Source organism: Artemia franciscana, chromosome 2 (assembly GCF_032884065.1).
Source record: "Artemia franciscana chromosome 2, ASM3288406v1, whole genome shotgun sequence".
Classification (NCBI taxonomy): Eukaryota; Metazoa; Arthropoda; class Branchiopoda; order Anostraca; family Artemiidae; genus Artemia; species Artemia franciscana.
Window position 1 is genome coordinate 51,629,420 of NC_088864.1, and position 27,889 is coordinate 51,657,308.

General features: G+C 35.8%; 1 protein-coding gene across 1 annotated transcript in view; it reads right to left on the minus strand.

Moving 5' to 3' along the window:
- Positions 1-731: 731 nt before the first annotated feature.
- The window catches only part of LOC136043411 (mitochondrial carrier homolog 2-like), a 72,589-nt gene continuing 45,431 nt past the window's right edge, over positions 732-27,889 (minus strand). Inside the window, exons 5-8 of the mRNA XM_065728322.1 lie at positions 19,774-19,864; positions 11,322-11,505; positions 2,152-2,219; positions 732-995 (exon numbers count right to left, since the gene is read on the minus strand). Coding sequence (XP_065584394.1) covers positions 815-995; positions 2,152-2,219; positions 11,322-11,505; positions 19,774-19,864 — 524 coding nt within the window. The 3' untranslated portion in view covers positions 732-814. The remainder of the gene's footprint in view (positions 996-2,151; positions 2,220-11,321; positions 11,506-19,773; positions 19,865-27,889) is intronic.

The window sequence follows — 27,889 nt, forward strand, 5'->3', positions numbered from 1 at the left end:
TATCTGGAGTCGGCATAAAAAGCCAATTCATTTGATCAATCTATTGATTCATAGAATTTTTTTTGAGCTCATACAATATGATCTCTTGGCTCTTAGCTCTTGTTTTGAATTTATAGCAATATAATATGAGCCCACTTGTTGACCTCTTTCAGGCAAATCTAGTGAATAAACCGAAGTAATTATTTTGTTCGGTATAAATACGTTAGTTTAAATTTTACTGCTTTAATATGCCTGATGACGATTGCTGCATATATGGTCGAAATAACCAGACTTTTGTATCTGTTTTCACTGTCTTATAAGTATACTTATCCTCGTTTGAACCTTTATTAGTTAGTCATAGAAAGGCAGTGTCGTCTTGGAAAAAAAAAAACCTAATTTAAGGTATTACGTCGGAAACAAAACATAAATTACTCCCAAAACACTTGTTAATGAAATTAAACAAAGGACGCTGCAACACTTCACGTTTCCCAGGCAGCGCATTTATAGTTCATGTTAGGTTAGTATTTCACTTCATTGTTCAAAATAAAGCGTAAATCTTACACGGAGCAAGATCGATTAGTACAGCTAAGACGAAGCAGCACTAAAATCCCCATATCTTCGCTACTGTGTTGACTCTGATGGTCAAAAATAAATTATATTGCGTTAACCATTGCGCGCAGTGACTATAAGATATGATACTTGAGATATTATAACCCTTTTTTCACTTCATAATTTTAACGTAGCCATGAAAATTCCAAATTAGTGAAATATTATTTCAAAATTCTTATAAAAATTAAAATTCCACAAAGTGTAGACTTCCCAGAGCATGTTTCTGTTAAACAATCTTCTTAAAGCCCATAGGATAAGCAACATCGTTAATGATTGTCTGTGGCCCAGTAAAAGCTCTGAAAAATACATTTGCTCCTCGCATCGACTGATTTTTTTGTCTGAGGTCGCGCCAGCACTCATACCAGTTTCCATACAAAGGAGTAAAAGGAGGCAAACCAGCCACTATCCTAAAAAGTAAGAAAGGACTATAGAACTACAAGGACAAAAACATTGACAAGCAGGATATACACCAACAACAATATGTAAGTCTCCAGGACCCATCAACCAGTTACAAAATCTATAGTTTCAGCACCAATAATTGGACTGAAATTGACTGGCTAAGAAACTAAGAAATTACAATATGAATTAGATACCTCCTCCCTATTTATCCTTCACAGATTCTAAAATAATACATGTCTTATTCCATTGTAATTCCTAATATTATTATTGAAATTACGTAATAGCATAAATATCATGCTATCTTTTTGTTCTAATTCACATTTTCTAACGGGTAGATATAAACTTTAGTAAAGCATAAGTTAAATATTTGAAAAATGTAAGGGAAAAGGGGGAGAGTTGTCAACCCCTACCACATTTAGGGTAATATCTGTCTCTTTTCGCTCTTTATTTTTTGGCAATTTTTTGTTATTTAATTACTCTGAAAATTCTCAAAAGATTGATCAAACAATATGCAAAATAAATTTGACACACACACCAGCTACGTCCCACAAAATATGACAATGTGGCAACAAATATTAAAAGAAATGTACAGGCTAAATACATTCTTATAGAATTATCATAAACTAGAAAATTTGAAAAATGTCACCCCAACATGTTGAAAGATGGAAAACATTTAATATACATTATTAGGATCAATGATGAAAATTGCTGCTACTATATTGCAGCAAACCAATTTCTTTGAAGTAGTGATATGAAATTATATAAGATCTAAGATACATCTAAGCCAACGACAAAATATTACAGTAGACCAAAACAGTTAATTTACCATCATAAAAAGCTGAGCCTTAAAAGTTTTCGAGTTGACCTCAGACTGTTGAAGACATTGTAGCAAAGGATCTCATCCTTTTATATTATTCTTATGATTTTATCGAACCATAACTTTATTTTAACAACAACAGAAATTGTCAATAACAATTCCTTAAATCAGAACAGCTAAATAATTGTTAAACGTTTTCACCCCTAAGAAATACTATTTGTAAAATCCTTGACGCCGAGAAATAGAAATAAATCCTGAATAAAAATAAAAAAATCCTGAAAACGGAGAAGAGAAGTAAATAATTCATTCCAATGTTCTAACTCCTATAGAGTACAGCCAAATGTTACCTTGAGTTGTTAATAGCCATCGTTGTTGACACAGTCTGTAAGGGGTATGTGATTCTTGAAACTAAAACCTAGAAATAAGAACATATGGCAATACTCCACGGGACGAAATATCAAAATATAATTTTCGTTAGTATACAATCATACAAACAAGTAAATACACAGCAATTCCATTTAATAACATGCTTTCAAAATCACGCTATCCAGTTAAATGTTCAGTGTGTCCATTATGGGTATAACTCAGTTTAGCTGCATTGAGGGAACGACTCACGAAATCTTGTCAGCAATAAAAGTGCATAAAAATCGTGAGGTACGACTAAAACGATTTCGCTTAAGATCAAGATTCTTCAGCGGTGGCAAGTCGTAAATTTAAGTTCCTCTGTGTTGTGGCTGGCGACTTGATATCGAGAGAAATAAGCAAATCGTTTATTATCAGGGAAACTGTTCGAAAGCCCTATGTACACTTTATTTTGCCCTTGGTTTTTGTAGGTAGCATACTGATAAGCATATCAAGACCACGCGATAGACTTGAGGCCCTTTGTCCCTTAGGACAGGGGCTAGAGGACTGTCATCAACCCTGAGGATTTTGTGTCACTGATTATTTGGATTGAACGGGGTCACTGATTTGAACGGGGTCACTGATTGCACTATAAACTCATTCCCCCCCCCCAAAAAAAAGACATAGTTTTGTGGTCTATCGACTGCTCGTATCAAAAGCGCAATCCTGAAGTATTTATATGGTTCAATGAGGGCTAAAAGGGGACTTTGGAATATGTGGGGCACCAGGATATCTTCAATCAACTTCGATCCTTAGGGCACTAGAAAAATTTCTAAATGATTGATTGAATGAAATTTCTTGGATGTTCTAAGGCTATCTAAATGAGACAAAAAAAAAAGGAACTACACGCCACTCTTTACTGAGGCAACACTATTGTGTTTAACCACTATGGTTCCTACTGATGTTCACTCTACATCTGACGTGCATAGCACCATGATACAATAAATTATCCAAATAAATCCTCACCATACATTCAAAGAAAATAAAAGTCAAAAAAGCGAAGTCAGAAACCTTCTTTCGTCGTCTTTTAGAATGCTTAGAAAAAGAAAACCGTTAGACGAAAATCTTATCTTGAGGCTGTTACGATTTAAAGTCAAGGAGGAAAAGGGCGTGACATAGAAATTCGGTTGCAATCTTCAATTTTTTTGTTCTCTAGCTTTAATAAAGTACTTTGAGCACTGAACTACTCCAAAAACAAACTTAGACATTTGAAATGGAACCTAAATAAATAAATGGAATTCTAGGCACATATAGAGACAACCTAATCACTTTAAATCTTTTTTCAAAAGATGGGACGGTAAAAAAAAATAATAAGAAAACTTTAGATGGATTAAAAATTAAGACCAGCAAAGTAAATCAACGCAACAAGTCAAATTTAAAACGAACAAAAACTGCTATCCATGAATAAATGACATTTAAATAAAAAGAACTTCGCGTACAAAAATTCACGCCAAAAACAGCGAGACTACTGTCATCATTTCTTCTGATGTCATTCCGAATTTACATAAAACAACAAAGCGTGCGTTTGATCAAACAGTTCGTGGTAACGAACTGTAGTAAGGAGAGACCCGGCTCAATAGTAAACGAAACTCTAAAAACGGAATTTTGATGCTAAAATATACATCAAAAGAATCAGATTTTAATGCTGATTTTAAATATATAAGTTTCATCAAATTTAGTCTTTGTCATCAAAAGTTACGAGCCTGAAAAAATTTGCCTTATTTTAGAAAATAGAGAAAAAAAAACCCTTAAAAGTCACAGAATCTTAACGAAAATCACACTATCGCATTCGGCGTATCAGAGAACCCTATAGCAAAATTTTCAAGCTCCTATCTTCAAAAATGTGGAATTTCGTATTTTTGCCAGAAGACAAATCACGGGTTGTTTGTTTGTTTTTTTTTTCTTTTCTTTTCCCCAGGGGTCATCGTATCGACCAAGTGGTCCTAGAATGTCCCAAGAGGGCTCATTCTAACGGAAATGAAAAGTTCTAGTGCCCTTTTTAAGTGACCAAAAAAAATGGAGGACACCTAGCCCCCCTCCCACGCTCATTTTTTCTCCAAAGTCAACAGATCAAAATTTTGAGGTAGCCATTTTGTTGTCCATAGTCAAAAACCAAAATAACTATGTCTTTGGGAATGACTTACTCCCCCACAGTCCCTGGGGGGGAGCTGCAAGTTACAAACTTCGACCAGTGTTTACACATAATAATGGTTATTGGGAAGTGTACAGTCGTTTTCAGGGGATTTTTGTTTTGTTTTTGGGGGTGGGGTTGAGGGGAGGGGGCTATATGGGAGGATTTTTCCTTGGAGAGATATATTATGGGGGAACAGAAATTCAATGAAAAGCGCGCAGGTTTTTCTAATATTACTATAAAAAAACAATGAAAAAATAAACATGGAAAAGTTTTTCTAATTGAAAGTAAAGAGTAGCATTGAAACTTAAAACGAACAGAGATTATTACGCATATGAGGGATTCTAAAAATACTTTAGCATAAAGAGCGAGGTATTTAGGAGGAATACCTCGCTCTTTATGCTATAGTATTCTTAGTAATTTCAACTATTTATTCTACGGCCTTTCTGATTCAGGGGTCATTCTTAAAGATTTGGGACAAAACTTACGATTTAGTGTAAAGAACGATGTATTAACGAGGGTACAAACCCCCTCATATACATAATAAAAAATAAAGAATATAAAAGTTTGTTACGTAAGTTAATTCTTAAGTTACTTATAGTTTTTACTAATAAAAAAATTCGTTAAAAATTAAAATTTATAGTTGCCTTTTCATGTAACCGAAAAATTGCATGGCAACTAGGCCTCCTTCTCCATCCCTTATTTCTAAAAATTGTCTGATCAAAACTAAGAGAAAGCCATTTAGCCAAAAAAGGAATTAATATACAAATTTCATTTTAATAATTTATGTGTTGAGAGCCAAAATCAAACATGCATTAATTCAAAAACGTTCAGAAATTAAATAAAAAAACTAGTTTTTTTAACTGAAAGTAAGGAGCGACATTAAAACTTAAAACGAACAGAAATTACTCCGTATATGAAATGGGTTGTCCCCTCCGCAATCCCTCGCTCTTTACGCTAAAGTTTGACTCTTTGCCACAATTCTGCTTTTTAAAACAATTAAAAGGTTCGTCCTTAAAGAATTGGGACTGAATTCAAACTTTAGAGTAAAGAGCGAGGTGTTTTCGAGGAGTACTAGCTGGAAACTCCTCCACAGAAATACCCCTCCTGCCCAAGGATGTATTCTGTAGACAATGCAATCCTGGTGAAAATGGAAACTTCTCTCCCCATGAAAAATTCCGCTAGCAGATAATCCCCCCACGAAAAAGTATGCATAGTTCCGAGTAACAAAAACTATACGTAAACAATGGGCAAATCGCGTAACTTTTGAAACCTTTAGCCCCTGGAGAAACCTTTCTCCAGGGGCTGTGGAGGGTCGTGATATCCCCAAAGGCAATGTTATTCGGCGTTTCAACAATGCTGAACCAAATGGCTATCTTAAATATTTGATCGGACGATTTAGAGAAAAGGGGCCATGGGAGGGGGGGTCTAGCTCCCTTAAATTTTTCGGCCATTCAAAAGAGCACTAGAAGTTTTGATTTCTGCTCGAATGAGCCTTCTTGCAATATTCTAGGATCATTGGGTCGATACGATCATTCCCGGAAAAAAACAATATATATATATATATATATATATATATATATATATATATATATATATATATATATATATATATATATATATAGAATTTCTTTCACACTGCTTTTCCATTTACAAAAAAATTGAGTAGAGACAAAAGGGGTTTAATTTCTATAAAGCAGTGAACAAAAACAAAATATATAAACTGCACTTTAACTAGAAAAAAATAAAATACTCGAAAAAAAACCCTGAACATTTGAATCCGCTATAGCGGAACACGTGTATAATTTTCTTCATCACAATATTTTATTTAATCAGACAAAAATTGTTTATAAGTCTGTAGGACTTTTACAAAGTTTCAGAGAAGTAATAGAAATAAAAAAAATTATGTATGGGGTATTAGTATTAATAGACATGAAGGGGATTTTAAGATAAATTTATAGTAATTTAATTAAAGATCAGTAAACTTCAACGAGTACTGATTTGCATAATTGTTCCGAAACAAGTCATAACCTTGCGAACGAAAGTCAAAGCAAGGTCAATGCTGTAAGAAGTCAACGGACTGCAGCTAAAATAGCAAATGAAAAAACCCATTCTATTTATAATTCATAACTTTGTTTCACTAACCTGTAAGATTTTGATTGGATTTGGGGTTGGGTGACCTGCTTTTGTTTTGTTGCAAGTATTTATAATTTTAATTTTTAATAGACTCCCATTTATACATCAACTGTGGCAGAAGAAAGTATCATTATATACAGCTGCTTTAGTTTTATTCTAAAGTTATTACCGTCAGTGCAGGAGCTTTGTTTTATAATGTGAATTGCTCTAATTTATTTTATTGTTTATATTTTTTTTCGTGGTATTTTTTTATGTCTTAAATTGTAGGTTTGTAATTTTTTTTCCGTTGAGAAAGACTCCCGGACGTGGGGCTGAAATATTCGGAGTGTTTTCATTCTTTTAGTTAAAGTGTAGTTTATATTTTTATTTTCGTTCACTGCTATATAGAAATTAAACCCGTTTTTTCTTTACTTAATTTTTTGTATATATATATATATATATATATATATATATATATATATATATATATATATATATATATATATATATATATATATATATATATATATATATATATATATATATATAGCCCATAAAATTCCGGTCTTTCTAAAGAAAAGAGCAGGTTTCTACCTTTTTGTGCTGTAAAACAAAAATTTTCCCCCAAAGACGGCAAAGATACTAGCGAGTAGAAATTTTGAGAAAACCAAATTCAGAAAACTATAGACAAGCTATATGAATTTCCTCCGAGGTAATTTTACCTAATGATATTGCATTTAACCCCGAATGTTTGAGGAGTGCATACACAACGAAGGACTATGGTTACAGTGCATTTAATCGGTTAAAAACAAACATGCAGTATTGGACCACTGTATACACGCTATTGGGGGAGGTTGGAAGGTCAAAGTGTTCTTAGGGGAGGGAGAAGTGAATTTTCAAGGCCAGCTTTCAAATTTTTGGTGAAAAGTACTTCTGATCGATAAATATAGGGTATTTAACCTCTAGTGCGCTCTCATTCGGAATAATAAAGGCGGACTAAGCATGTGCTATGAATGCAAAAGAGAAGGATGGGTCTTCTATTATTGTAGAGATATTTTTTGTGTGAAGTCAAAAGTACATTTACTTATTACTATTAAAGGGATTGGCAAAATCCTCAGGATGCGTAAAGAGCACACTGAAAATTGTAGATTTTTCGAATGTGTTATTTGCTACAATGATCCAGTAATTTCCTATTTTTGTAATAAATATCATATCCTATGCTTACTAGCACCAAGGCGGAAAAGGAGGTGGCGGCATTCCCCAAATACAAATTTTCCCAAAAAAATGTGGCCCTAGAAATGCAAGTACATACATCGCAACCTGAAATATTATTCTGGCATTTTAGGCCCCTCCTAAGTCTTGAGGAATCATATTGTTTGGGACAATTTAGTAAATTCTGAGATAGCGTTTTTTATAAGTCGAAAAACCCAATAACTATGCCTTTGGGGACGGCTTACTTCCCCACAGTCCCCGTGGGAGGTGCTGCAAGTTACAAAATTTGACCAGTGTTTACATATTGTAATAGTTATTGGGAAGTGTACAGACGCTTTCAGGGGAATTTTTTTGGTTGGGGGAGGGGTTTATGCGGGGGGAACTTCACATGAAGGAATTTGTCTTGGCGGAAGAAAATTTCCATGAAGGGGGAGAAGGATTTTTAGCTTTTTTTTAAAACAATGAAAAAATTAATATGAGAAAGTCTGTTCAACTGAAAGTAAGGAGCAGGATTAAAACTTAAGACAGACAGAAATTATTACGCATATGAGGGGTTCACCTCCTCCTAATGCCTTGCTCTTTACGCTAAAATAATTTTTATTAATTTCAACTATTTATTCTACGGCCTTTGTAATTCAGGGGTAATTCTTAAGGAATTGGGAAAAAAAAATTAAGCTTCAGTGTAAAGAGCGAGGCATTGACGACGGGGTGACCCCCTTCATATATGTAATAAAAAACGTACGAATATAGGAGTTCGTTACGTAAGTTAATTCACAAGTTACGTATATTTTTAATAGTAAAAACGTTCGTAATAAATAAAAAGTTCTAGTTGATTTTTTACAACACCAAAAAATTGGAAGGTAACTAGAACTACTCCCAGAGGCACCATTTGAGCCAAATCTTGGGGTGGGCATGAACTCCATCTGCCCCCCCCCCCCCGATTCACTTCGTGCTGCGTAAGAAAAATCCGGGTTTTGGCAGCACATTGATCAATATTCTAAGTAAAAATGCATTTTCAGCACCCATGTGTTGCTTGGAAATGCACTGTAACCAAATGTGGAACTCAGCCACACTGACCTCTAAGATTAATTATAACAACAAAGAATACAGTCAACGAGTTTAAGTGATTAAACTGAAAGTGAAAAATTCAACCAGACTACAGGCTGGCATTTCTCAGCAAGAAACTTTCTTATTTAAGTAAACAATACGTTGGTGAAAGTAACCTTCATTGTTATGCTGAGGGTATTAACAAAAATCTCAGTGTCCCTTCAGCAGAAATCTTCCAGATCAAATATATTTGTAAAAAGGAAAAACTTACAAGAAAAAAAATGTAACAAAATTCAAGGTAACAAGGGGAACCGCTGAGCTTTTATCTTTGCAAAATCATCAACAAGCTGGTTGTAGTCCAAATTTTTACTAAATCCTTCTCTGCAAATATCAAAAGGAGGTGAATGAGATGATTATCTCCTGTTGTAGACTGCAGGTAGTTTTCAATATTTCTAGGCTAGAAAACAAACGCTCATTGCTTAGCTGTTGTCTCAGGAAGTGTGGCAGCAATACGAAGTACTTTAATTATTTCTTAGTAAGCCACTGGTAATGCCTGAAGATGGTTGACAATGTTTAGGAAGTTTTCCGGCTTTTTATCCTCATTGGGCAAGAAATTCTTGGCAATACCAGCTTGATATTCGAGAAGAAAGCTGTCGATATCCATCTTGTCGTAAAGAGAAGAGAAAAGCTTGAGCAGCTCTGTCCATAAACTTGGTTGAGCTTGGATCCAAGGCTTCGAGCGTACTCAGCACTGGCAAGTTATCTGTGAACCTTCTGTCAAATTTGGCTAGTAGACGATCAAAAGTTTTGAAGTATTCTTGCTTCAATTCATCTGCCATAATAGTAGTCCAATTTCCAGGTTTGATGAAATTCTTTCCTAGCGTCAAAGTTGTCACAAATTGTTTCCGATGCTTGGTGATCTTTTGAGTTCTTCAAGGTCATTCTTTCTGACCAACAGAGAAACGTCTAGTCACGGGTCAATTTACAGCAGGTACTTCAATTTCGAGTTCTGTTGCAAACTCTTTAGCCTTCTTGAAAAGCAATACAAATGAAGCATCTGAATATAGATTGGTCAGTTTGCTTCTTGTGGCCTGAAAGAGGGTGCGCGATCAAGAAATAACCAAGTTGACGGCGACAGCATGGAGTTGCTGAGACAGCAATTTCGTCGCTTGTGTAATTGCTTCTATGTAGTGCAATTGGAAGATAACAAGGAACAATTCCATCAAGAAATGATAGACCAGGAACTGACCTATTTTAGTCTATCAACTTAGAAGAATTACTGCAAATATTCAGAATTTATAATATGAATTTAATCATCTAGGAAACGGGCATTTGACAGAACTTGAGAATTAGATTATGTATCTAACTTGCTTTCAAAGTTAACATTTGCCCACCCCTGCTCCACCCAAATGGCGCCTCTGACTACTCTCCCGCTCCTTTTTTTCTCAAAATCGTCCACTCAAAACTATTGGAAAGCTATTTGGCCAAAAAAATAAATCAATATACAAATTTTGTTTTAATTATTCATGTACAGAGAGCCAAAATAAAAACATACATTAATTCAAAAACGTCCAGAAATTAAATAAAAAAAAAGTTTTTTTTTAACTGAAAGTAAGGAGCGACATTCAAACTTAAAACGAACAGAAATTACTCCGTAAACGAAAGGGGATGTTCCCTCCTCAACGCCCCACTCTATACGCTAAAGTTTTTTACTATTTTAAAAAGTGGAATTCAGAGAAAGAGTCAAACTTTAGCGTAAAGAGTCAAATTTTAGCGCAAAACGAATAGAAATTATCACAAATATGCCTGAAGTTGCCATATTTCGTACCCCTCCTCCATCCGAAACAAATGAACTGTCAGTCACTTAACTGAAAATATATATTTTAATAGTTCTCTTTGTTTTTTTCCTGTTGCATTAAAAAGTCATACAATGCCCAACCGTCAATCTTTCCTTTTTCTTATAACAGTAGAGGTTCTAGGCGTTTACCCCCCTTCTCCATCGATTACCCCTGCAAATAAATACCCCCAAGGAAAATAAGGCTTTCCAAATTTGAGAATGTTGTTTTAATTTCCGAAGGGGGAAGACATTTTGGTACTTGTGTATTACAAATCACTCACTCAAGTTTACGCTGTATAACACTGGCGAACAAACCGGTTTCTTCGTTAGTTTCTTTTAGCTTAGCGCGGGACAAGACAAAGCCAAGTGACAGAATATATGGGAAATATATGACTTGGGCTATATATTTGTACACAAGGTGGAAGGGAAGTATTTGGACAGTTTGAACTCCGAATACAATTCTTACTTCATAATATGCAAACTGACTGTACCTAACCAATATTGGATGCAGACCCTAAATACTTACCCCTCCCCTTAATGTGCAAATCTATAGCCCAAATTGTTTCTTAAGTAACGAAAAAACTAACGAAGATACCGGTTTGTTCTCGAGTTTTACACAACGTAAACTTGAGAGAGTGATGCACAATAAACAAGTACCAAAATTCCTTCCCCTTGCGGAAAAAAAACTTGCTAAAATACTATTATTAGCAAAGATTACGAAATTTGGTAGCTTCACATAATTAAAAGGAAACGATAGTTAAAATAAACGTTACCGAAAAAGCAAGAGATACACATTCTCTAAGACTTCCTCTCTTGAAAAACTGCTTGACAGCAAAAGCGACAGAACCAGTAATGACTAGAGCGAAGAATTCCCCGATTAAACGAGGAATGATCCCGGCAAAGAAACCCTGGATCCCTTCTCTCGAAAAAATTTCTCGAACTGACGGAAGAATTCCCCTAAAATGAAAAAAAAAATAATCTAGCAGCAAAATATAGTGATGGCAGTGTGAGCAAATGATGAGTAAGGCACCTTTGCGTTTTTCATTTAACTCATAAACAGAAAAAGAAAATGAAAAACTTGAAAGGTTAAACTTGACTGTCTTGAAAGATTAAAAACTCTTAAAATTACCAATATAATATTTTTTGAGAAAGACAATGTTGGGGCTTTCATACTTAATAAAAATTAATGATTGAATGTCATCACAATCACAATACAACCGTACCAAATCATGAATACGATCTAAACGGATATTTTGACTCTGAATGCAACAGTCACCATCGGCGAAACACAATACTAAAAAAATAAAAATGAAACAACTTACTCAAAAACTCATATATAAAACAACTTTTCAGGCTAAAATTTCCAAAATCTTAGCGTCCTCACTTCCCATAGTAAGGCCAAGGCTCAGGTCCACCCGTGTCTAAGACTCTTTCAAATTTGACTTGCATATATAGCCGAAATATAAGTTTAGGTTGTTTGTGTTACTCACTATCTTTACAACTTTCATTGGCATCTTCTCTTACTATGTATGATGGAAAAGCAGTGTTGTTGAAAAAACAGTGTGGTCTTGGTCATTACTTGCAACAAAATTGTGCATCAGACAGTGCGAATATTTTCCATTCTTTCAATGGTAATTGGCATTTACCATGATAATTCGGAAAAATTAGAAAAAATGATGTATTTTTAACTTACGAATGGGAGATCAGATCTTAATGAAATTTATATTTAGAAGGATATCGTGTCTCAGAGCTCTTATTTTAAATCCTGACCGGATCCGGTGACATTAGAAGGAGCTGGAGGGGGAAACTTCAAAATCTTGGAAAACGCTTAAGAGCGGGGGGATCGGGATAAAACTTGATGGGAAAAATAAAAAAAAAAGTACTATATACGTGATTGACATAACAGGAACGGATCCACTATTTTTGGGGGAGTGGGGGGTAGGGCTAATCCTGAAAAATTAGAAAAAAAGAGGTATCTTTAACTTACAGCGGAATGACTGGGTCTTAATGATATTTGATATTTAGAAGGATCTCGTAACTCAGATCTCTTATTTTAGATTCCAACCAGATCCAGAGTCATTGGGGAGAGTTGAGTGAGACCGGAAATATTGGAAAACGCTTGGAGTGGAGAGATCAGGATAAAACTTGGTGGGATGAATAGACACAAGTCCTAGATACATGATTGACATAACTGGACCGGATCCGCTTTCTTTGGGGAGTGGGACCTAATTCGGTAATTCGGAAAAATTAGAAAAAAATAAGGTATTTTTAACTTACGAATGGTTGATTAGATCCTAATGACGTCTGATATTTAGAAAGACGTCGTGTCTCAGAGCTTTTATTTTAAATCCTGATCGGATCTGGTGACACTGGGGGGAGTCGGAGGAGGAAACCGGAAATCTTTGAAAACGTTTAGAGTGGAGACATCGTGATGATGCTTGGTGGGAAGAATAAGCACATGTCCTAGATACGTGATTGACATAGCCAGACCAGATTGCCTCTCTTTGGAGGAGTGGGGGGGGGTGTAATTCAAAAAATTGAAAAAATGATGTATTTGTAACTTACAAACAGGTCATCGGATCTTAATGAAAGTTGATATTTAGAAGGATCTTGTGCTTCAGAGCTCTAATTTAAATCCTGACCAGATCCCGTGACATTGCAGAGAGTTGGAGAGGGAAACCGGAAATCTGGGAAAACGTAAAAAATGAGGTGTCTTTAGCTAACGAATAGGAGATTGGATGTTAATGAAACTTGATATATAGAAAGATCTTATGTCTCAAATGCTCCATTTTCAATTCAAATCGGATCTGGGGACATGTGGGATTGGAGGGGGGGGGAAGAGAAATCTTGGAAACCAGAAATCTTGGAAAACGCTTGGAAAGGAGAAATCAGGATGAAACTTAATGGATACGTAATAGATACGTGATTGACATAATTGGAACCGATTCGTTCTTTTTAGGGGAGTTGGGGGTTGTCAACTTAGCAAAAAAAAATAGAAAAATTGAGGTGTTTTAACTTAAGAATGGGTGACCGGATCTTAATTAAATTTGATATTAAGAAGGAATTCATGTCTCAGAGCTCTTATTTCAAATCCCGATCAGATCTGTTGACATTGGGGGGGGGAGGAGTTGGAGGGAGAAATCTGGGAAAACGAGAAAGCTTGGTGGATAGAATAAGCAAATGTCCTTGATACGTTATTGACGTAACCGTAATGGATTTGCTCTCTTTGGGAGAGTTGGGGGAGGGGTTCAGTGATTTGACAAGTTTGGTGCTTCTGGACGTGCTAGGACCATGAAAATTGGTAGGCGTGTCAGGGAGCTGCACAAATTGACTTGATAAAGTCGTTATTCCTGATTCGACCCTCCGGGGGGCTAAAGGGAGAGGAAAAGTTAGAAAAAATGAGGTATTTATAACTTACGAATGGGTGATCGGATCTTAATGAATTTGATATTTAGAAGGACATTGTGACTCAGAGCTCTTATTTTAAATCCTGATCGGCATTAAGCCTCTGATTTTTCTTTTAAATCAATCAATTGATTCTTAGAATTTTGTTAGAGCTCATACAATATGAGCTCTTAGCTCTTATTCCAAATCCCGACCAGATCTGCTGACATTGGAGGGGGAAACGGGAAATCTGTGGAAACGCTTATAAATGTTTTAGATGCGTGATTGACGTAACTGGACTAGATCCACTCTCTTTGCAGGAGTTAGGGGGTGGGTTTCTGTGGTTTGGCGAGTTTGGTTCTTCTGGACGTGCTAGGACGATGAAAATTGGTAGGCATGTCAGGGAGCTGACCAAATTGACTTGATAAAGTCGTTTTTCCTGATTCGACCATCTGTGGGGTTGAAGGGAGAGGAAAAATTAGAAAAATTGAGGTATTTTTAACTTACGAGTGGGTGATTGGATCTTAATGAATTTTGATATTTAGAAGGACCTCGTGACTCAGAGCTGAAATCCTGACCGGCATGAAGCCTCAGATATTCCTTTTAAAGCAATCTATTGATTCTTAGAATTTCGTCAGAGCTCATACCATATCATGTCAATCACGTATCTGCCACATTTGCTTACTCTACCAACCAAGCTTCATCCCGATTCCTCCACTCTAAGGGTTTTCCAAGATTTCCGATTTCCCTCCTCCAATTCCCCCCAATGTCAAAAGATCTGGTTCAGTATTTGAAATAAGAGCTCTGGGACATGAGTTCCTTCTAAATATCAAATTTCATTATGATCCGGCAACCTGTTCTTAAGTTAAAAATACCTCAATTTTTTAATTCTTTTTTAAATTAACACACACACACCCAGCTCATCCGTTCCGATTATTTCAATCACGTATCTAGAACATCTGCGTATTTTTCCCACCAATTTTCATCCCGATCCCTCCGCACTAAGCGTTTTCCAAGATTTTATGTCCCCCCTAAACTTCCCCAAATGTGACCAGATCATGTCGGGATTTAAAATTAGAACTCTGAGACACGAGGTCCTTCTAAATATCAAGTTTAATTAAGATCCCATCACCTATTTGTAAGCTATTACTACCTCATTTTTTCAATTTGTTTTCCCTCCAGCCCCCCCCCCCCCCAATGTCAACAGATCTGATCGGGATTTGAAATAAGAGCTCTGAGACATGAATTCCTTCTTAATATCAAATTTAATTCAGATCCGGTCACCCGTTCTTAAGTTAAAACACCTCAATTTTTCTCTTTTTTTTTAAGTTGACAACCCCCAACTCCCCTAAAAAGAACGAATCGGTTCCAATTATGTCAATCACGTATCTATAACTTGTGCTTATTCTTCCAATCAAGTTTCATGCCGATCTCTCCACTCTAAGTATTTTCCAAAATTTCAGGTATCCAAGATTTCTGGTTTCCTCTTCCAGCTGCCCTCAATGTGACCGGATCCGGTCAGGCTTTAGAAAGAGACTTCTAAAGCACTATATCCTTCAAAAGATCAAATTTCATTAAGATCTGATCACCCGTTTGTATGTTCCAAATACCTCATTTTTCCCATTACCCCCCCCCCCCCCTCAACCACAACAAAGGGAGTGGATCCGGTCCAGTTATTTCCGTCACATGTCTTGGACTTGTGCATATTCTTCCCACCAAGTTTCAACCTGATCTCTCCACTTTAAGCGTTTTCAATGACCCCCCCCCGCCCAATTACTTTGGTTCCGGTCGGGATTTAAAATGAGAAATTTGAGTTATGAGGTCCTTCTAAATATGAAATTTAATTAAGATCTGATTACTCCTTCATAAGTTAAAAATGCCTCATTTTTTCTATTTTTTAGAATTAACTCTTCCCCTGCAACTCCCCCAAAGAGAACACATCTGTTCCGGTTATGTCAATCACGTATCAAGGACTTGTGCTTATTTTTCCACCAAGTTTCATCCCGATCCCTCCACTCTAAGCGTTTTCAAAGATTTACGGTCCCCCCCCCCCCCCAATGTCACCGGATTCTGTCGAGATTTAAAAAAGAACTCTGAGATATGATTTCCTTCCAAACATCAAATTTCATTAAGATCTGATCATTCCTTTGTAAGTTAAAAATACCTCATTTTTTTCTGATTTTTCAGAATTAACACTCCCCCTCCCAGCTCCTCAAAAGAAAGCAGACCTGTTCCGGTTGTGTCAATCACGTATCTAGGACCTGTGATTATTTTTCCATCAAGTTTCATCCTAATACCTTCACTCTAAGCGTTTTCCAAGATTTTAGGTCCCCCCCCCCAACTCCCCACAATGTCACCAGATCCAGTCAGGATTTAAAATAAGAGCTCGGATACACGATATTCTACCAAATATCAAATTTTATTAAGATCTGATCACTCCTTCGTCAGTTAAATATACCCCAGTTTTTTCTAATTTTTCAGAATCCCCCCCGAACTCCCTCAAAGTGAGCGGATCCGTTCCTGTTATGTCAATCAAGTATCTAGGACTTTTGATTATTGTATCCACCAGGTTTCATCCCAATCCCCCCCACTGTGAATGTTTTCCAAGATTTTAGTTTCCCTCCCCAACTCCCCGCAATGCTACCGGATCCAGTCGGGATGTAAAATAAGAGCTCTAAGACACAATAGCCTTCCAAAAATCAAATTTCATTAAGATCTGATCATGCGTTCGCAAGTTAAAAATACCTCATTTTTCTAATTTTTTCGATTTAGTCACCCCCCACCCCCTAGATGCTCGAATCGGGGAAACGACAATTTTTAATTTAATCTGGTCTGGTTCCCAATACACCTGCCGAATTTCATCGTCCTAGCTTACCTGGAAGTGTCTAAAGTAGCAAAACCAAGACAGACAGACCGACAAAATTTGCGATCGCTATATGTCACTTAGTAGATACCAAGTGCCTTAAAAATTATATGCACCAAATTTCAAAAATTTACTTGGTAGATGGATGGATCTGAGCCTCAGCTATGGAACGATAGGAAAATTTATGTTTCTTGTTGATGTATTAAAACTGACGGAGAGCAAATAACTAATAGACCAAAACTCCAATCAGTTGGAACATAAACCACGGTGAGAAATTTTGGAAGACAGTGTAAAAAATACAACCTCACCAAATATTTCGGCTGTGAGACTGATAGCTGTCTTCTATGAAATAAAATGTAAATATGGAAACGAAGAAACCGCCGAACTCGCTCAAGAAACTTATCGGTAAAATAACACTGAATAAACCAGGAGAGTAGAAGGAGAGTCTGGTCTACCTAATGCTGAAAAGAAACAATAGGAAAATCTAAAATTTAGACTGATTCTTAGCTTCACTGCCTCGCAGAAATTCAGCCATGGTAAATCTATATTTAATATATGGTAAATCTACATTTTGTATAACTACTTGCATTGCAGTTTTGCTTTAAACTTGGTTTATAAACTGGAATCTATTGGACAGCTGCAGACAAATAGTGATCAGGATCTTTACAACTAATTCGTTTTTCGTGAATCAATATGAAACCATTCGAAACAAGAGCTAAGAGCTCATATGGCACTTGTGACGAGGTCGGAAGAGCCGAGAGCTTATATGGTACGAGGTCGGAAGAGCCAAGAGCCATGAGCTCATTAAGATCTGGTCACCTTTTCGTAAGTTACAAATACCTCAATTTTCAAAATTACCTCCCCCCTCCCAATTCCACCAAAGAGAGCAGATCCGGTCCAGTTATGTCAGTCACGTATCTTAGACAGGTTTCTATTCTTCCCATCCAGTTTCATCCTGATCTCACCGCTTTAAGTATTTTCTAAGACTTCCGGTCCCCCCAACTGCCCCCCCCCAATTACGTTTGATCCGGTTGAGATTTAAAATAAGATATCGGAGTTACGAGGTCCTTCTAAATATGAAGTTTCATGAAGATCCGATCACTCCTTCGTAAGTTAAAAATACGTTATTTTTCTTATTTTTCAGAATTACCCCCCCCCACCCCCCCGCAATTGAGCGGATCCGTTCCAATTATGTAAATTACGTATGCAAGACTTTTGCTTATTTTTCCAACCAAGTTTCATCCCAATCCCTCCAATCTAAGCGTTTCCCATCATTTTAGGTCTCCCCACCCCAAACTTCCCCCAATGTCACCAGATCCGGTCAGGATTTAAAATAAGAGCTTTGAGCCACGATATCCTTCTAAAAATCAAATTTCATGGAGATCCAATCACCCGTTCGTAAGTTAAAAATACCTCATTTTTTCTAATTTTTCAGAATTAACCCCCCCCCCCCAACTACCCAAAAGAGAGCGGATCCGTTCCGTTTATGTCAATCATCTATCTAGGACTTGTGTTTATTTTTCCCACCATGTTTCATCCCGATCCCTCCACTCTAAGTGTTTTCCAAGTTTTAGGTTTCCCCCTCCCAAATCCCCGCCCCCATCACCAGATCCGGTCGGGATTTAAAATAAGAGCTCTAAGACACGATATCCTTCTAAACATCAAATTTCATTGAGATCCGATCACCCGTTCGTAAGTTGAAAATACCTCATTTTTCTAATTTTCAAGACTTACTCCCCCCCCCCTCCCAACTACCCCAAAGAGAGCAAATAAGTTCCGATTATGTCAATCATGTATCTGGGACTTGCGCTTATTTTTCCCATCAAGTTTCATCCCGATCCCTCTACTCTAAGTGTTTTCCAAGATTTTAGGTTTCCCCCCTCCAACTCCCCCCAATGTCATCAGACCCAGTCGGGATTTAAAATAAGAGCTCTGAGACACAATATCATTCCAAACATCAAATTTCATTAAGATCCAATCACCCGCTCATAAGTTAAAAATACTTCATTTTTTCTATTTTTCCGAATTAACCGGCCCCTTCTCCCCCCCCCCAGATGGTCAAATCGGGAAAACGACTATTTCTAATTTAATCTGGTCCGGTCCCTGATACGCTTGCCAAATTTCATCGTCCTAGCTTACCTGGAAGTGCCTAAAGTAGCAAAACCGGGACTTTAGGTTTTCCCCCTCCAACTCCCCCCAATGTCATCAGATCCGGTCGGGATTTAAAATAAGAGCTCTAAGACACAATATCATTCCAAACATCAAATTTCATTAAGATCCAAATACCCGCTGATAAGTTAAAAATACTTCATTTTTTCTATTTTTTGCGAATTAACCGGGCCCCCACTCCCCCCCCCCCCCAGATGGTCAAATCGGGAAAACGACTATTTCTAATTTAATCTGGTGCGGTCCCTGATACGCTTGCCAAATTTCATCGTCCTAGCTTACCTGGAAGTGCCTAAAGTAGCAAAACCGGGACCGACAGACAGACCGACAGACAGACCGACAGAATTGGCGACTGCTATATGTCACTTGGTTAATACCAAGTGCCATAAAAAAGGTCATACTTGATCTACCATTCTTAATTGCCTTAATAGTTTTAATGCAATGAGCGGAATTCTTTAAATGACCTTCTTTACAAGGTTGACACCGTTGTATCAGCCATTTATGCTTCCGAATAAACTTTGCATAACAACTATTTAAAAAAATTTACATTTTAAGATCACAAAAAAACAGCGACTTCAAATTTACAATAAAAATAATAAGAAACACAACAGTAACTGCAAAAATAGTTTAGTATAAAGTTTAGAAAGTCAAACTTCTAATACTTTACCTGAACAAAAGAAATTTGCTTTCTAACTTCCACTACATAAGTAAAACTACAGTTTTAAGCGACGTTGCGAGTTCGAGCAAAGAACAAGACTTAGAACTTGAAAAAAGGTCACAACTTTCTATGGAAAAGATGAAATTTCACTTACTTATAAAGTGTTTCCCTTCCTACAAACTGCCCGCACATTCTCGTAGCTACTACCATGAATGGTTGACTAGCAATAACTGATGCCAATCTTCCTAAGAAATTAAATCCAATTTATTCTCTAAATAATTGAAGTAAATTAGTGATGGGGCAATAATCAATATCAGAAATTAAAATGGTGAGAAACGAGGAATGGAACTGGAATCAAATAAATTTTTAATACGATTACAATGTGTAGTAATTCAGCTTTTCGGAAAAAGGAATGATGCATCATTTATTTTATTCAATTAAAGCTAGTACAGGAACCCTCGAAGACTAGATAATCTTATTTTTCGTCAGCGGTCTGAATTCAGCGTTACTCCTGATTTAACTGGTTTATTACAAAGCAGGTCAAATGAATAATAAGGAAAGGATCGCTATTGCTTGACAGCTCTCATTTGTATCTTGTTTTTTTATTAATCAAGAATGTCATGACAGTTCAGTAACATCTTCAATATTTAGTGTTCAGGTTATTGTCATTCTCTAATGGATAAGTAATTTTCTAATAAAAGATCAGAAGCCGAACTGGCCAGTCAAGACAAACAAAGAGAGAAAAATCTCGAATGAAGAAGAACACAACGGGTCTACGGCCAATAGAAGGAAAGGAAAAGACGAACTAAACGACAGATATTTCCCCTGTATATAACTAGGCGTCTCCAGCGCTAAATATAGAAGAAACTAATTAAAAGAGTAAAGATAAAAACGAAAATTATCAATAAAATATATATATATATATATAAAATTAATAATACAGTGACACACCCCAGAGTATTTATATGACCAATTACGAGTAACTCTCGTGACCATACAAAAGCAGAATTACTCGTTACAAGGAAAAGCAAAGCAACACGTAATTGTTCGAAAAAATACTATTAATTGTATACATAGATATTGGTTTGTTTTTAGCTTTGTTTTGTTTTTAGTTTTCGATTTTATTTATTTACTTTAATTTTAGATTTTATAGATTAACTAGTTTCTTTTTTTTTTATCTAACCTAAAAATGACGTACTTATATATTAATACCGGTAAATAATACCGCACCGAGAGTAAAAATGCACTGACATCACCCATGAATAATTTTTCCTCGTTTCATTTAGAAAGTTGTCGTAGAAACTTGGAAGGGGGCTCATTCGACTGAAAATTGAAATTTAGAATTCTTTTCAAGGACATGAGGTGATTGGAAAGCAACTTTTCTCCCTCCCGTGTGCTGCCCTTTCCCTAATCTCCCATGGAATCGGATCTAAATATCAAGATAACAATTTTGTCAGAACAGTCAAAAGTTTTAATGAATTTGCCTCCAGGGACGAAATGATGTATGCGGCCGCGAAAGCCAGGTGTCCAAATAATGCAAGTTTCTCATTGTTCACGGAAAGATTTCATCGAACAGTTCGTGGTAACGAACTATATGTAAGGAGCGACCCGGCTCAATAGTAATCGAAACTCTAAAAAATGAAATTTCGATACCAGTACATATATTAAAAGAATCAGCTTATTATGCTGATTTTAAATATTTAAATTTCATTGAGTTTAGTCTTACAAATTAGTCTCACAAAGTAGAGGTTACGAACCTGAAAAAATCTGCCTAATTTTCGAAAAAAGGGGGAAAACTATCCCAACAGTCATAGAATCATAAAGAAAATCACACCATCAGATGCATCGTATCAGACAACCCAACTGTAAAGGTTTCAAGCCCTATCTGCAAAAATGTAGAATTTTGTATTTTTCGCCAGACGAAAGACCACGGATGTAGGTTTTTTTTTTCAGGGGTGATCGCATCAACCCAGTGGTATGTCTCGCTTTTTCTTTTCCACCTCAATTTTACGCGTGGAGCTGTTAGGAGTAATTGTCCACGGCAAATTTTCCCCAGGATTGAATTGTCTAGAAGATATCTCCGTAGGGAGGTGAAATACTTCTAGGAGGTGGGACCAGATTTCCTGGCATGATCTAAAAAACCATCGGAAATTAAATATAAAAAACAAGCTTTAGCAGCTGAAAGTAAGGAGCAACATTAAAAAAAATATCACGGATATAAAGAGTTTTGGCCCCTCATTAGCACCTCGCTCTTTACGCTTAAGTTTTGTCCCAATTCTTTAAGAATCACTCCTGAAACAAAAGAGTTGTTAAATTGGAACAATAAGAAGCTTTTTTTTACTAAAACAACTTTAGCGAAAAGATTGAGGTGTTGAGGAGAAGACAACTCCTTCATAGACGTAATTTCGATTCGTAATTTGTTCGTTATTAGTTTTAATGCATCTCCTTACTTTCAGTAGAAAAAACTTGATTTTTTTCATTTAATTGCAGAAAAAAGTCGGGCATGTTTAGTATTGGCCGTCTCCTTGAATTTTTCGTGGCCAAGAAAGCCTAAAATTTTAAGGGGAAAGGGTGTTAAGACACCCAAAAATAGGCCAGAACTTTATATCTATGATCAGCCAAGAAGACCTGAACGTAGAAATAAAAATTGCCAGAAGCACCATCAAAAATAGGGCTCGAGAAAAGGCAAATAATTTTTTCTTAATTGGTTGGGTCAAGGGGACCCTAAATCCAGGAACAAAAATCTAGGCTGGGTCAACGGCCAATAAAATGGGATCCAAGAATGGGGAAGACATTTTTTTCACTAGCTTCAAAATTGTATCAGTGGATCGAGGGGGCACAATACAAAAAAAAACTAAAATAAAAAAAAATATAGGTTTGTCGGACATAATTTTTTTTTCAATTTACTTGAAACTTCACTCAAGAACATCTGAAAAATGCAACTCACAGAGCATTTTCGCTTTGTGAGTTTCAGTGAGTTTGCCTGAAACTCACAGAGCAAAGACAGAAAGACTTCAACAAAGACGAGTAACATTAAAAAAAAAAAAAAAAAAAAAAAAAAAAAAAAAAAAAAAAAAAAAAAAAAAAAAAAAAAAAAAAAAAAAAATGTGCCGAATTGTAACCAAAATAAGCCCCTGAATATATCTCTGATCCCCCTGCAATTTACTGGGTAAGTTGACAGGACGAAACAAACTTACAGAGTTGTATAAATTTTACCCCAAGATGGCCCAAGTTTTTTCTCTGATTAGCTAGAAACGTTACGGATCGGCTGTATTAGTTCGTGACGTTCGATTTTTTTTTTTAAGAAAAAAAACAAAGAAGCAATTTTGATAAATAATCTAGACATGCATTTATTTAAACAACTGAGCAGTTAAAACAAACGGATCGTGACAGTAAACCTATTCTTTTTTATTAAAATGATGGATTCAAATAATTTTTGGATATAATAATATAATATAATAAATAATAATGGACAAATAACAATGGATTCAATAATTTATTAAAATGATGGATTCAAATATATCTATAATCAAAGGTGTCTAGAGGATGGGGGTAAGGATGGCAATAGCAATATAGAAAATCTTAAACCAAAAATATTTTCCACCTGTATGACTAAAAATAACCCTCCCATCCACGCTCAATTTCTTAATTAGAATACTGTTAAGAACTTAATGGACAAAGCAAGGTTTGTTTGGGCTGTTTGACAGATATTCAAATTTTGCCAAGAATCTAAATGGTAATTAAATATTTGGTCTCTTAAGCATGAAAGCTGAAAAAAAAATATTACACATATTCTTACAAATAAAACACAATAAAAGTATACACGATAATAACGAACAGAAACTAATTCAAAAGTGTCCCCTTACCCACAAAAAAAAATCGAAAGAAAAGTAAAGAGCAATGCTAAAACGTATAACTATCAAAAAGACAGTGATATATTAAATTAAACTTAAAGCCAACAAAAAGCAGTTCTTGGCAAAAAATTGCAGTAAGGAGCGACCGGTCTCAATAGTAACCGAAACAAAAAAAAATCGCAATTTTGATACCAATATTTACATCGAAAGAATCGCATTTTTATGCTGATTCTAAATATATAAGTATATTTATTACTAATAAAACCGTCCGTAAAAAAATAAAATGTTCGAGTTGCCCTTTTAAGTAACCAAAATAGGAGTGCAGCTAGGACTCCTCTCCTATCCCCTTTTTTTTATCAAAATCTTCCGATCAAAACTATGAGAAAGCCATTTAGCCAAAAAATTAATATGTAAATTTCATTTTAACTATTCATGTGCGGTGAGGCAAAATCAAATCATGTATTAATTACAAAACGTTCAGAAATTAAATAAAAAAAGAAGTTTTTTTTTAACTGCAAGTAAAGAGCGACATTAAAACTTAAACGAACAGAAATTGTTCCGTATATGAAAGGGATCGTGTCCTCCTCAACGCCTCATTCTTTACGCTAAAGTTTTTTATTGTTTAAAAAATTAGTTGTGAGAAAGAGTCAAACTTTAGCTGTGAGAGCGAGACGTTGAGGAGGGGGCGACTCCTTTCATATATTGAATAATTTCTATTCGTTTATATTTTTAATGTCGCTCCTTACTAGAACTTAAAAAAACTTGTTTTTTTTTTTACTTAATAACGAATAAGTTAGATTTTAGCCAGAAAAAAAAAGAATAATCCCATCAAACTTAAAAGTTTAGACTATGAATCAATAAATAAAAAATACAATGATAAAATAATAAAGTGACCGACCATGTCAGTCTTGAAACACATTACAACAAATAAGAGTAAGCACAGATAGGCAGATACAGAGGCATTAACAAGCTCAAGCAACGTATTGCCTTTTGTCATATCTTCGTTCGACCAAGGAAATATACGATTAGGGGTCGCATTCCGCATTATCAACTATGCAATAAGCAATACAATTTCTCATTACGGGGCGAAAGGAGAAATGAAACGTTTCAGAGAAGAGCTGTTTACATCCAGACTTGAGATAGCTGAATGTTATATTGAAGGCACAACTACTACTAATACTACTAACAACTTATCGCCACAAAAATTCAACTGAGGCTAACCCATCAGAGCAAGCTCCTTCTCCATCCTAATTTATTAAAAGCCTCCCTCTTTACACCCTCCCATGAAGTTCCCATTTGCCTTTAGGACATCCTCCCACTCCAACTGCGGACAAACGGCTTTTCGTTTAGCCCTATATGGTTGGCCGAAAAGGACAATATTCAGGAATCTGCCATCGTTCGTCCACAGAACGTACCCTAGCCATCTCAACCTTCTCTCATTACAGCCCTAGAAAGCGGGATTGAACCTCATATTTTATACAGCCTACTGTTTGAAATACGGTCAGTCAGTCGGGTACCCCGAACAGTCCGTAGGCAATTTCTCTGGAAAACATCTAGCAAATCTCCATCCGTTTTTTTCGGAACGGCCCTGCTTCAGAACCAAATTAGACCACTGTCATCATTGTACTTTCCAATATTCTAATCATCGTTTGCAGACTTATCTTCCTGTTCTTTCAAAAAAAAAAAAAAATACAAATGCTGCAAAAGTCATAAGTTTCTAGTTCACGTATAACTTTTCATCCATTAGCTTTGTTCCGCAGTAACTTCATTATCTTATTCACTTTGTCACTTTTTCAAATGAATAGAGACAGGCTCCAACTGTAGCAAGGATGAGAGCTTTTAACATAATAGCAAAGACCTTTCAGCTACCATAATGTCAACTAATAGAGATGAAACCAGTGTTGCGATGGGTGGTACAATTGTACCAGATTCAGTACTTTTTTCTCTGACCTGTACATCTGTACAACTTTTTTTTAAAGTCAGAAAATCAGTACATTTACGTCGAACTGGTACAAATTCAGTACATTTTCTCCAAAACTAAAAAAAAAAGAACGATTTTTACTTGTAAACGGAACCTTTACCATTCATTGCTATGGCAAATACTCTCGCGACTTGTCTGTCTGCTTTTATTTAGAGGTTAACTCTATGGTAAATTTGGAGTCGTTACGGAAAACGGAAAGTTGCCGCGGATTTTCAAAAACTAAAAATGCTATCATCTTAACTCCAGTTGAAGTAGAAAAAGATTAAAACGGTGGGATGATAAGTCTTTCTTTTAAGTTTATATTTTTTCTAGTTTTACTCAATCTTTGAAAAATTTTAAAAGCGAAAAATAGTAAGTTTTGAGAACTGGGCAAAATGGACAATATAGGGGGGCCATCAAGGCCAACCCCTCAACCCCAACCCTTATTTTGGGTTCAGCAATCGCCTACTGGTGAATGGACTTTTGGCAGCCCAGAACATTACCAAACCCAGCCAATGCAAATATGGCATGATCCCACAAATGGATCCAATCAGTTTCCATTTGCTGGCTCCCCTCAATCAGTAACATACCAAACAATTACAAGCACAGGTCAGAGTCAAGCCATAAGATACTATAATCAAACAGATACAAATCAATGGATAAACACAAACAAAGAGAATAAGACAGTAAAAGTGAAAAATAAAAGAGAAACAATCAAGGAACATATCCAGCTGTCAGTACAGAATAGATTTGAAGTTTTAAGTGATGAAGCAGCAAATGAGAGTGACAATGAAAGCTATATGGGCGAAGCAGTTTCCTGCAGGGAGGCAGAAGGTATGCCGAGCATCAGTAATGATATTAACAATGAAAGAAGAAGAGAAGAAAATCCTAGAATTTTGACCCCAACAGTGACAAACACCCTTGCAATCCCTAAGGGACATGAAAAAGTTAACCTGGAAAACAAAGCAAAAAACAGAATACCTCTCCCAATGACTGTAATTACCAATGCAAGCATAGAATACAACTGCAGTGTAAATATAATCCTCACAGAACACAACAAGCAGTTCCCTGACCACAGCACAATTATCAAAAACTTGAAGAATATATTAAAGGAAAACAAGTTTGAATATGACTTGGTAGAGAACAATGAACTATTAATAGTACATTCTCAAAATGAAAATTCCAAAGAATTATTGTTGAAGACTACAAAACTAGGTAGCTTAAGTGTAATGGTTGAACTAAGAAAAAAGTTAGTCCGTGGTGTCATTAAAGGTGTGAATTTAAAACACAGAATTAAAAATTCACCAAATAAAAAGACTAAAACTTTTTAACAAAGAAACAAGAAAAACAGAAGACAGCAAAGCCGTGTTAATCACTTTTGTAAGTGACACCTTGCCTTCCCATATTTGGTTTGCAGGAAGACCTAAAGAAGTTGCTCAATATAACAGGCCAATCATTCAGTGCTACAATTGCCAAAAATTTGGCCATATCAAAACAGTGTGCAGATCATCCAAAACCATCTTGCCTTAGATGTGGAAAATCTCACCACTCTAAAGACTGTCCATTAAAAACTGAGCCAGTAGAAACAAGAAATACAAAATATCACAGTGTAAACTGCAATGGTAACCATACAACTACATCCGCTACTTGCCCACAAAGAAGACAAAACAAGATTATTACAAAAATTGCAGAAACCCAAAATATAGGTATAAAAAGAGCTGAATCAGCATACAAATCTTATGCGCAAGTTGCAAACAAACAACATTCAAAAACTAGTCAATTTTATCTAAACAAAGAAGAATTTCCTCCAATATCAAGAGACCAAGAATTAGAAATTCAAAGTGATGTACAAACAGTGGTGAAAAAGATAATAAAAGAAATTGCAAGAAATCCAAGAATATTTGACACAAGCTCAATTCCAGTTGAAGACAAAATCAATAGCTTATGCAAAGTTATTGAACAAATCACAAATATTAAAATAAGCCCGAGAAATCAATGAACCAGAATTAGACAGAGCATTCAAAGTTAGAAACGAAAGCACACTCAACCAACTGATATGTTAGTAGTCTCATGGAACTCTCAATCACTGACAGGCACGAAAACAGATATGTTAAAAAAATTTGCAGTCGATTATAAAGTAGATATAATATGCCTACAAGAAACATGGCTAGTCCCATATAAAAAATTTAAACTCACAGGATTTAATGTCACAAGACAGGATAGAATACAAGGCAGTGGAGGAGGCACTCTAATAGCCATAAGTAAAAAGTACCATTTCAAGCCTTTAAATATAGAAATCTCACAAGATAAAAATTACCAAATGATAGAAGCAGTAGGATGCACAGTATATTTGAAAAATCGTCAAAAACTCAACATCATAAATATTTACAACCCAAAAGGAGAAAATAAGAAAATTGGTAAGTTTATTGAGGAAATAGTGAAAACAATTCCGTCCT